Genomic DNA, 11,996 nt, shown 5'->3' on the forward strand with positions numbered 1-11,996 from the left:
TGTATGCATTAGTATGTAAACTGAGAGAGTGTGCACACATACACACTTACAGCTCCAATTTATCCATTCATGTCACTTTGAAGTAAGAAAAAAGATCAAGGCAGAGCTGGTTGTTTCAGCATGAAAGATGCCTTAATTTATTCATTTGTTCTTACATAAAGACCTTTATTTTGCATTTAAATAACAGTAGAATGAGTGCTTTTGATATAAATACTCTAGACTGTGAGCAGCAAGGTCAAAGCAGTAATATCCCATCTTATCTCATCTCATATAAAAAAGGACTTTCAGCATCTTTGAACAGAGGTAACCCCTCCTCTTTGCAGCAAGTTTGCTCCTCATTCCACCACTAGATGGAAGCTCTGTCAAGGATTTTCCTCTCTTTGAGGGAAGTGCTCTCAGCACCAGTAACACCAACAACAGTAACTTTTTGTTTTATAAATACACCCCCTTTCCCCATATCCCTTAACACATAAATACACAATTGAAATATTGAACTATAAAACACAGATTTGCAAATGACCATAAAGCCATGCTTTCATCATACTCTACTCCTGGTCCCTTTAAATGAATCGACAGTATGTTTCCATGGGATAATTCAGTCCAACTATGTTTAGTTTAACTGCAACAATGCCTGATGACATGACAAGTCAGCTTCACTGTATTCCTGTTAGTATTTTCATAAGAACCTTTGTACCCTCTTTTGTAGCATTTTTCCAGAGGAGTGATGTGGTACATTTAGTCTCAACAGTCTCCAGCTGCAGTTGTTTGGCAGTAATAGGTTTTATCACTTCCACTTCATGAATTTCTTTCTGCCAAACAGAGTTAGAGTCCTGCTGTCTATGTTGGGTGCCGGCTGTCACTTCTGTCAGGTAGCACAGCCCACAGACGCCTCTGTTTATACTTTCATGGCACTGCTACTGGCAGGTTTGTGCTCGTAGCCGTAAAGAAATGTGGCGGCAATAACCAGCAGTGACCCTAGGAAAAATACCCTGAGAGGAAATAAAGGAGAGAAAATAAACAGGCATTAAACATTTATTGAATAAACAAACAATTGTGTCCTCAGTTTATGTCATGTAAATGAGACTCAGTGCCTGCAGCCATACTAACACCTCTCTGTGTTGTACTTAGACACAGTGGTGCTTTAAGCTAAATGCTAACATGAGCATGCTAACGTTCACAATGACATGTTAACATTGTGTAAGTTTCAAGATGTTAACCAGGTACAGTGTTTACCATGTTCTTCATCTTAGTTAAGCATGTTAACATTTGCTGATTAGCACTAAACAAAAAGTACAGATGATGGGAATGTCATTAGTTGCAGGTATTTGGTCATAAACCTGGATAACTGAAACTTTGACCTGAAGATGAAGCTAGAAAAAAGGTCTAAGGATCACCACAGAACATGGCAATACATCCAATACTTGTCAAGATATTTCATTCAAAACCACAAATGTCAACCTCATGGTAGGACTAGAGGAAAAATCAGGTCAAATCACCACTTCATGACAATCAATTCTTTGAGTTGTTGAGATAATTCAGTATGGACTGAAACCAACAGTATATGATTGACAGATCCAAACTAAGCCTCGTGGGAGTGTGCATGAGCATGTGTGTGTTTACCCAGTAGGGTTAAAGTCCTCCAACAGGAAATATGAAATGAGTGCAGACACAATGATGGACAGAGAGGTGGCGAATCCTTTGAGAATGTTGTCTGCATATTTAATGACCATGGCTATGACCAACCCGCCCAGAGCCTGCAGACAGAGAATAATGTATTTGAAAGCTTGCTGCACTCACATGGAGACATGTACACCAAACACACCAATGCATTTCAATGACACTTCGATAAATACAGATGTAAACAAATGGGACACAAATGATAAAGTGAGAATGAAAAGAAACAGTGATTCTTACCTGTAAGACAACGACTGTGCAGGTAATAGTGCTGTAGCCCTGAAACATTCCCGACTGTCTCACTCTCTGGCCGTCATATACTATCATTCCTACCAAGCCGAACACGAAGCCAAATAAACCTGAAAGAGATCACGTTTGCTGACTACAAGGTATACACACACAGGAGAGAATGTAACAGTTTAATCAAGGTTATAATCACCATTGAACTGAGAATTTTCAACAGGAGAGAAGAAGTAAAAGAGAGTCTGTAACCCTTTAACTACCTACCCTCTGTCCCAGTCGTAAAAAAGACAACAACAGTTCTCTTTTAAAATATATATGAGGATGTTGTAAACCATTTCATTATTAGCCATAAACCATAAAGGTCAAATAACAGGTCATCTAAGTGTGCAGCTGGAGAGCGAGATAGCATGAAACTCATTCATGTTTTTTCAGATATCTCCTCTTAAAGGGAAAACAAGATTCCTTCTCTGACCAAACGTATCATTGAACGTATCGTAATTTCATGCCTCTGAATTTTAGTGTAACAGAAAACCCAGTTTCACTGACACGCCACTTTTCTTAGTAAAGAATTTGATATCTCCAGCATGAAAGCCTTTAAAAGCATAATAGGGTCACTTTTGTAGCATGCCTCTTCTTACTGCTATGGGAGGAAGATCAGACATTTCTTGGCCAGAAAACCTGTTAATCTGGCTCGTGAGGCTACGGGAAATTAGGCAATAGCACTAAAATAAAGTTTGGATGAGTAATTTCACAATTATTTTGTCAGGAAATGAAAACACAACTGTCACTTAATGTTAAAAGTCTGTACCATGTAGAAATAGATCTCATTAATCTGTGTTCATGTGAAAAACAGTATGTTAGCCACTTGAATATTTATGTACTTACTGAAAAGTCTTTTAGTTTGACATAAACTCTCATATAGTACACAGAATGTAAACCACGTGAATCAGTCAAATTGGGAACATTAACAATCTCTGTAGTAGTAACAAAGAATGCTAACTCAGCATGTCCATGTGTTATATCACAAACAATATTTTCATCTTCACAGGCATTCAGTACGCTAGAAGCCTCAAGGTTAATGGGGAATTTGAGGTGAATGCTGCAATCAAGTGGCACGACAAAAGAGGAACACACAAAAGGCTTGCAGCTAGAGATAAGAAGAGCCATGTTGCATAAGTGACACAAATATGAAGGGGGGTTACTCTAAAGAAAAACATTGCTAATTTCTCTTCTTTCACCTGCAGCAAGACCATTTCTTTCATATCTTTAAGAATCAAGGTGGCGGTAGAGTGTGCCAACATTAGGAGTGCCAGTGAAGGTATAATATTTCCTGTGTCACTAGATTACAGTGACCTGTAAAAAGCTGCATTTTCTCAGACTTTGTAAACCTTTCGTCAGAGTCACAGATCACAGTATGCACCTGAGTACTACAAGAGCAAATGAGACTGTCATATCTTTGGTACAGCTTTCTAATGAAGTTAGTGTGTACATATTTTAAAATTGTGACAAGGGGCTCTATTAATGTTAATAAATCATTAATTGAGACGTAATAGTTCAGCAATAACCCATCAATGAGATGGGGTTGCCAGGTTGCAAAAAATCCCTCAGCTTCTAATCCATTAAATGTGCTTTGTAGGCATTTCAGAAATAGTTTTGCTTAGGCAATGAGCTACAATTCATATAGAATTTGGAAAATGATTAAAACCTTATATCAGGTCATGTATGTGTCGAACAGAACATGAATTTGAGTGTAAGAGGAGATTGGGTTAGGGTGAAGAAAACAGCACCCATCAAACTCAGTATAACAAAAGTCTTATTGTATATTATGTCTCTTAAGCACACACACACACACACACGTCACACACAGACCTACTGTGCACAATATTCCCTCAACACATATGGTCTCATCCTACTAAACAAACAGAAGCCATAATTACTGTACCTAGCTGTATGTTTCGGACCCACACGCTCTGTTTAGTCTCCTTGAGGATTTTCTCAAAGTAAACTCCGGCGAATCCACTGGACACACAGGCCGTCAGCACCGCCATCAGTCCCACAAACTGGGAGCCTGCAGAGAGGATCTTCTGCTCAGAGTCACCCTCAGACTCTGTGGGCCACTGGGGAGGTTAAACACATGCAGACCGCAAGAGGACTTAAAATCTTTCAATTAGAGTAATATAAATCATGTAAGACTAAACCATCTAATGAGTGGAGTCATATTCATCCCACAGAAACAAATCACATTCATGCTGCAGTTAAATCTGTGTATTTGTGTCTTTACACTTTCTGTGTCATGCTGATACCTGCACCAGAGTGACTCCAGCCATGAGGAAGAGCAGCGAGAGCCACTGGTAGAAGCCCAACCTCTTCCCCAGCATGGAGACAGAAAACAGTGCAGTGGTGAGAATCTTCAGCTGGTAGGTGACCTGTGTGGAGCACAAACAGAAAGTATGGTATTCAGGTATGTACATATGACAGAGGAACATCAATCACATTAGCACAATCCTAAGCAAACATAGAAAGGTCACTATAGAGCAGCGGTGTAGTGTAGGGAATGCACAGGTATATGGAGTATATGCACTTATCTTTCATTCAGTATTGGGTATACCCACTTCTAAATCCTCTCTGATATGTATCATTCAGTAGTGTTCTGCAAGCTGAATGTTTTTCCTAGGATGGCGAAGGCATGACATAGTTGTACAAGTTTCATGAGTGGATGGGAGTAAGGAATACTTCACTCAAAAAGTATGTAGTTGTCTCACCCATCTGTTGAGTGCAAGATCTGCAACTCTTCTGTGGCAAATGTTTCATAACAATTACAATGATTTCTTGGTAATAAATCATTGAACTGATTGTGTCCGCCTGCTGCTGTCTGCGTTTGACTCCTCTATACACTAGTCGTGACAGTACAATCTGGCCAAAAATTGACTCAGACACACATTGACAACAGCCCTGCCTGCCTTTTTTATGGCATGATTTTGGAGTGATGCAGGATGTTAATGATGACGAGCCAGACTCCCTCGCTGTCTACTGACTTTGCCCAGTTGGAAGCATTATAATGGTGAACTAGCTCTGCTCTACGTCCTGTTTGCTCCTGAACCCAGCCTCCTCTGTGTCTGACTCAGGTAACCTACAGCATGTTAGCATCCAGCATGGGAGCTTCCAGCTAGCTTCCCAGTCTGCTAGCAACCAGCCATCACCTGAGCCTGCATTCCAGTTGACTGGGCTCAGGTTTGTAGCCTGCAGGCTCTGTGTCCTGAGCCAGCTGGTCTGCTACCTGCCAGCCCTGAGCCGGCTCTTAAAGTAATTTGAGGGTACAAATTGATGGAACTAAACAACTATAATGAACACACAAATTAGTTCATTGAGAAAACCTATTGTAGTTTGAGGGCATTTACTGGTTAACCAAGGATTCATGAAAAAACCTTTTGCATGAAAAATACTAGGCTTTATAAATCCAAGGCTACGTAGTAAGGCAAATGCCGGCCATACAGAAGTCAGTAAAATTATACACACACACACACACACACACACACACATACAGTGAACCTAAACCAGCACATTAATGTGTTACCTGATAGGTGGCTGCATCCAGGTTGGATAAGGCAACATAGAGCAGATTGTTCTGCAGAGTGTAGATCCCGGCAGGAATGGCCAACTTCATGGTCTCCACGGCCTTGTTCACAATTTCCTCCTTCAGTAGCTGGTTCATTGCCCGCACACTGAAATCTGGCAGAGACAGAGAGTGTGTTGTCAGTAATCCAACCAAGGGACCACCCATGGAGATAAAGAGTCAAAAGAATGTCAAAATCAGCCATCCTGATGAGATGACACCTTTAAATAGACTAAGAAGTCCTCTCCACCCTTGCTACTCACTGTTCTCCATGAAGACGAGCAGGGTGCAGGCAAGGATCTTGAGCACCTCGGACGACACCACAGCGGACGAGGCCAGGTAGCGGGGGCCGTCTTCCTTCAGTGTGCGGGAGTAACGCATCGTTAGCACCAGTGAGGTGGTCTGCAACACCAGCACCCCCAGAGACATATACTTCAGCCTCAAGGAGTGTGGCGAGGACAAGACCATTGTGGAGGACTTTGTGCTCGAGTCAGCAGACAACAAAGGATCCTTCAGGATGGACAGAAAGAAAAATAGACAGAATGGATGAGTGAATTCAGATCTGGTTCAGTCAGAGAACGGAGACACACCCGTATTTGCTAGCTCCTCAGCACCACAGTCTCAGGGACTAATGGAGCATGTCCTTCAACTGATGCAGTAAGAACAAAGCTGCTGGAGTGTCCACAAGAAACCAGTTTCTGCCTTGAGAAACTAGCATAACATAACAAAATTACGAAAAGAAAACCATGGAGGGAGCATGAAAGTCAGGAGTCATAGCGGAACACAGAGAGAGGGTAAACTAGTTAGACAGTGTGAGAGGAGAGAGTGAACAATCAGGAATGCTGGGCAGTAGTTAAAGGGTATTTAAACAGAAAGTCCAGCCTGAGGCAGTCTCAGGCATTCCTGTGACTGGTCTGCAGTCCTGGAGCACATAAAACAAAGATCAGAGCAGCAAAAAGAATAATGGGGACAGGGTGGATGTATTTTACAGTACAACTCATAGCTCAAAACAGCTGTCACCTTTTCTCTACTTCGTATGGAAAACTGTCCTCCACCAACAGAAACCAAAGAAGTACTGATTCAGGAGGGAATAATTGGTGAATCATTGGTGAGTCTGAAATCTAAAGTGACCAAACCACCAATTTGTTGTATTATTAGAACTGTTATATTACACTTACTGTCTCTGGTTAATGACATAGGCTACCAGTTGTTAGTTAGATATGCAAGTTGAATTTGTCCTCTGAGGCAATTAAGTTGAACTGCATTTTATTCCTCAAAACTTTATTAAAGCTGTTATAAAAGACTGGCTGTCATTGCAAGAACTACACCCTCAGTATTCATAGCTTCTATTTTACATTTGCTTTTAAATAACACTCATGGCTAACACTGGTATAACAGTCAGAGGTGGGAGAAGTACTCAGAGCCTTTACTTAAGTAAAAGTACAATACCACAACGTAAAAATACTCTTACAAGTAAAAGTCCTATATTTAAAATCTTACTGAAAAAGTGCCCCTGTGACTGATATATAGTTATATATGACATTATTACACTGTTAATTGTGAGATTATAAACTGTATCTTATCTATTAGTCCTCAACAAAACACCAACAAAAGCAGGTTAGGTTGACAACAAGCAGATAATTATTACCGCTCTCGCAACTCCGCTGTCCTGAAGGCTCAACAACGGACATTCGTCACTCTCTTGTCTTACATCCCCTGACTGAAGCATTGTATCTCTGAATAGTACTGAAGGCACTACAGCCCCCATCTATGAGAGGGAGGAACTGAGGGACCTTCCCAGATTTTTACGAGGTGAAACTGAGCTGTGGAATGGCACAGGTGGATTGTTGACATTGTAAATGTAAATTTGCCAATTTGCATTCCCTTCAGACTGTTAAATCAATTTCCTTATTTTAAGCATGCAAACTAGTTGTTAGGTAAAAGTAACATGGGAATTTGTACATCTATTTTCACTTTTACTGACAAGCTGAGAGACAAAGTCCACTGATCCATGTCATAAAATGCTCTTATAATTTTTAAGTATCCTGCGAGGATGTACAACAAGCCATGAAGGCCAAAGAGGTGCTGACAGAACAAGAGGTGTGGTGTGTTCAACACAATGACCTCCTTATGCAGCAGCTCTGCTTAGCAGAGGGACAGCATGGCTGCACAGTCTCTCTCTGTTTGTGTGTGTGTGTCCTTCTGCACACCCAACAAACTCTCCTCTCTCTAAGCACATTTTAGGAACACTACCGACTTTGATTTTCTGTTGCCAGCTATGCAAGGATCTTCACGTGTTTATAAAATCGTCTGCTAAAACTGACTTGAGGCCGCTGAAAGAATATTGAATATTTAAACGTGTGTAGGATTTACTGGCATCTGTCAGTGAAGTTGTAGATTGCAACCAACTCAATATCTTCCAAGTGTATAAAATATCTAATGCCAGTGTTCAGTTTGTCCATCCTGGGCTACAGTAGAAACATGGCGGTTTAACACAACAGAAGAGGATCTGCTCTATCTGTAGATAAAAACATCTCATTCTTACTACGAAAACAGAATTTCTATATTCAGGTGATTAAATAATAATGAAAACATACCTCTTATATATTCCATTTCTGACAATAGACCTTTAATAAGCAGCATCCTTCTGGTGGGTCGGTCATCACAAACTCATACTGCACAGCCAAACATTGTTCAAACTGACAGACCTTTATTTTAAATCCTAGAGATCAGAAACACACCAAACATGTCAGGCTGAATTTGGAAGGCACCTATGTTTACCTGCGGTTGGATGGGTGATGCAGTATTCAAAGGTAATTATGTTGTGGGCTAAGATGGTTTAGGTTGGTTTCTAGACACCTGTTTGTTCATTACCTGTATCCTGGCCATTAAGTTGGTATTGAACACTGTTTATTGTAATACAAAGTAGATTTAAAGCAAGGGACACAGTTAAATAAAATGGAAAAAAGTTATTAGCTGATAATTGAACGTATCACGTTAATAAATAGTATAACACGCAATGTGCTACCTGCATCAATTAAACAGGTCATATTAGCACAAGCCTCCCATGGAGTAGTTCATTTATACATAATTACTGCACTTAAGTCCAGTTTAGAGGTACTTGTACTTGAGTATTTCCATTTTCTGCTACTTTATATTTAATTTCCACCACATTTCAGAAGGAAATATCAATATAATGATATTATATTGTTTTTCAGAAACACTGTATCAGTTTCTGTGTTTAAACCCCTAAACGCTGGATAGCAGTGCTGTAAACATAAACTGAGGGCTGTTATGTTGGCTGTTATAGTGACTGTGATAAATATAAATGTAGATCCCACTGTTTACTGGTGTGTTTATTATACTATGATGCAATATATATATATATATACCTCAATATATTGAATCATGATACATATTGTATTCAGATTCTTGCCAATACACATTCTTACTTTTTCTATGTATTTGATAGCTGTGGTTTTTAGTTACAGATTAAGATTTTACATACAGAACATATAATACGTTAATAAAATATGATGCATTGTTGTAGATTAAACTACCAAACAGTATATAAAGTAGTTGACATTAACTCCACCTCCAACTATAATATTACAGTATACTGCTTACATTTGAATGCATTAATAATCAACGATATAATAACACAACAGCTCAGGGTCCAGTCTGCATAAGAAGTACTTTTTAATTTTAAAACGCTTTTGTTGCTGATACTTCAGTAATTTTACTTTTGAATCAAGAGTTTTACTTGTAATAAAGTAGTAAAGTATTTCACACATGAAGTGCAAACTTAACAGAACACAGTAGTAACTGTTGGGTCTCTGTAAATAATTTGATAAGGAGTTCGGTCCAGACCTGCTCTATCTACCAGCTCTATTTGAAAAGTTCTGGAGATAACTTTGTTATAATTGCGCGTATGTACAAATTAGAACTAAATTGAAGCTGAATTAATAATACACCACCTGCTTTCTTTAAAAAATAAGTTTTTAATAAGTCTTTAGTTTATTTAAACAATGAAATTCTTACTGCTCAGATTATTGGTGCAGAGTTTGTATTCAACATAAGCAGATGTACACGTCTGTTTATATTAGTATATTGTTTATATATTTATATATATATAACCATATATATGGTTCTATATGGTTCTCAGCAAACACTCACTGAGTCCCAGACAGAGATGAACAAACCTGCTCCACTAACCTGTGCAGCAGACTGGAGGGTTGGGTACCTGCCTAGGGCCAGAAAACAAATGAGGACCAACAGTCTGAGGTTATGAAATGACTGCAAGCAAAAAGGAAGGAAGGCTGGGAATGTGTGTCTTTAACATTCCCTTGAACACTGGGTACTGTACATACTAGCGTCTTTATCACAAGACTGACAATACTATCAGCTTTGATCACACAGTAGCTTTGGCAGCCTCCACACTGGTGTTGCGAGCAGCTGAGCAGCTGAGCAGCATCTCAGCGAACACATCATGTTGTCATTGGGCTCAATTACAGTATTTCCTACATACATCCATACTTTCTGATATATATGTCTCCTATTACAAATGAAAAGCACTGATGTGTGTTTCCATTTCAACTCTGAATATCAAAACTGGTTTCTTGGTATTTCAACATCTTCACAAACCAGGTTCCTCATTTTTTTTTTCTTTTGCAAAGCAAATGTGTAGCATCAGATAATAAAGACCCAACTCAGGTCAAAGGAATCCAGTGTCCCTGTGGCCTTGGTGAAGGTGGAGCATCCACTTAGATCTGCTCCACCTTTGGGACATTTGGGACAAGCATAAGCTGGTCCTCAGCTCAAAGGAACACTAGTGAGATAAACAGGTCGAGATGTTTCTGAAACGTGTCTCTGCTGACATTCTGTGAATGTGTAAAGAATGAATTACAGCCTACAGAGTCTTTCAGCTGAGCCGCCTGCTGCTGGTGACGTGGATCTGACTCCCATCACCAGGAAACCTTTCTTCGTTTGTTTTAATGGGAGTTGACTTGCACAAATATTGAACTTCAACATCATCAGGATGTGGATCCGTCAAAGAAAGGAGCGTGAACGACGGAAGGATTTAACGGCTTTTTCTAAAAGCCCACATGACTGGCCCCTCTGACAGTGAGGGGTGGCTTTATATTGCGGGTAATAAAGCAGCATTTGATCAAACTGTCCCTGAAGGGGTCTTGACAGAAGTAGCAGGAGGAGCGCAGACAGAACAGATGTCTCTGCAACAGCATAACTCATCTGTTGATTCATCATCCCATCTGGCTCTTGTAAACGCACTGATTGTCTCAAACTGTCCATCACACAGTAACTTACCTGTGGGGATGGATCTCAGCTGAGGACGTGGATGACAGGGTCCGCACACTCATCCGCTGGATAGTTTGCTCCTTTTTGCTCTGCTGCTCTGACAAACTATGGCCAAGACACACAACTCTCTCTCTCTCTCTCTCCTTCTATCTCTCTCCTCTCCTCGACACACACCACACACACACACACACACAGCTGTAAGATTAATAGCGGTGTACTGTGAGTTTAGCAGGGGGACGGAGTCTGTCCCTCTCTGTCCTGGATGAATGAATCGCCATGCACGGACAACATTCTCCACATGTTTGGTGACACCTGTTGGAGAAAAGAGAAGTTGCACGGTTTTACACAAAATGTCACGATGCTGCTAATTATCAGACTAAACCAGAAAGCATTGAGAGAACACATAGGCGTAAAGAGTTTCTGTGAGAGGGTTATGGGACTTTTTAGGTTAACTTCTGCTTAAACTGAAAAAAGTTAGCTGCTGCTTTATACCTATTTCTTCTAAATAAAGTAGTGAGAAATACATTTTTAAAATACTGTGAATTAAATTGTAAACACTGATAATGACTTTAGAGACATAAAAGCCCTTTATTAGGATTAAGAGATTAAGATTATAATTAAGAAATTAATTTATATATAATAATTTCTCCTTTTTTAAAATGTTATGATTAATCTTAAAGTTTTAAAGTTTTTCTTTATTAAATTTTTAAATATTTTTAGGTATTGTGAGACTTGTACAAACTGCGGATACAATGTTTTAATGTGTCAATGACAGGTGAAAGAGGTTTTAAGGGGGCAGTCAGTGATGTCTAATGTTGACACGCGGTAGGTGGCGCTGTAGCTCGAGTTGACATCAACGTTTCGACCTGTAATCTTTCACCGAAGAAGAAGAACACGTGTTTCCTGTGTTATCCTCGCATGGGAAGCAGTCAGCCTCGTAAATACTTCAGAGTTAGTCAGTGAAAGGTTTTAAAAATGGTCCGTAAATTGAAGCACCACGAGCAGAAGCTGCTGAAGAAGGTGGACTTCATCAACTGGGAGGTGGACAACAACCTGCACGAGGTCAAAGTGCTGCGGAGGTTTCGCATCGAGAAGAGGGAAGACTACACCAAGTAAGTACCACGGTCCTACCACTAACTGCCCTGATACC

At 40.0% G+C, this 11,996-nt stretch overlaps 2 protein-coding genes across 2 annotated transcripts in view; one reads left to right on the top strand and one right to left on the bottom strand.

The window, feature by feature from the left end:
• Positions 1-113: 113 nt before the first annotated feature.
• slc35a3b (solute carrier family 35 member A3b) lies at positions 114-7,255 on the bottom strand. The gene is made up of 8 exons (XM_035670032.1): positions 7,179-7,255; positions 5,794-6,040; positions 5,492-5,646; positions 4,221-4,343; positions 3,860-4,034; positions 1,915-2,033; positions 1,621-1,754; positions 114-989 (listed from the first exon to the last, which is right to left on the bottom strand). Exons 2-8 carry the CDS (start codon positions 5,996-5,998, stop codon positions 896-898), a joined length of 1,005 nt encoding a protein of 334 aa, XP_035525925.1. The 5' UTR covers positions 5,999-6,040; positions 7,179-7,255; the 3' UTR covers positions 114-895.
• Positions 7,256-11,718: 4,463 nt separating this feature from the next.
• imp3 (IMP U3 small nucleolar ribonucleoprotein 3) overlaps positions 11,719-11,996 on the top strand; it is a 3,379-nt gene continuing 3,101 nt past the window's right edge. Inside the window, exon 1 of the mRNA XM_035670597.1 lies at positions 11,719-11,958. Within this exon, the coding sequence (XP_035526490.1) occupies positions 11,822-11,958 (137 nt within the window). The 5' untranslated portion in view covers positions 11,719-11,821. The remainder of the gene's footprint in view (positions 11,959-11,996) is intronic.

Source organism: Morone saxatilis, unplaced genomic scaffold (genome assembly GCF_004916995.1).
Source record: "Morone saxatilis isolate NCDOM2014 unplaced genomic scaffold, NCSU_SB_2.0 Contig23, whole genome shotgun sequence".
In the NCBI taxonomy this organism is placed as follows: domain Eukaryota; kingdom Metazoa; phylum Chordata; class Actinopteri; family Moronidae; genus Morone; species Morone saxatilis.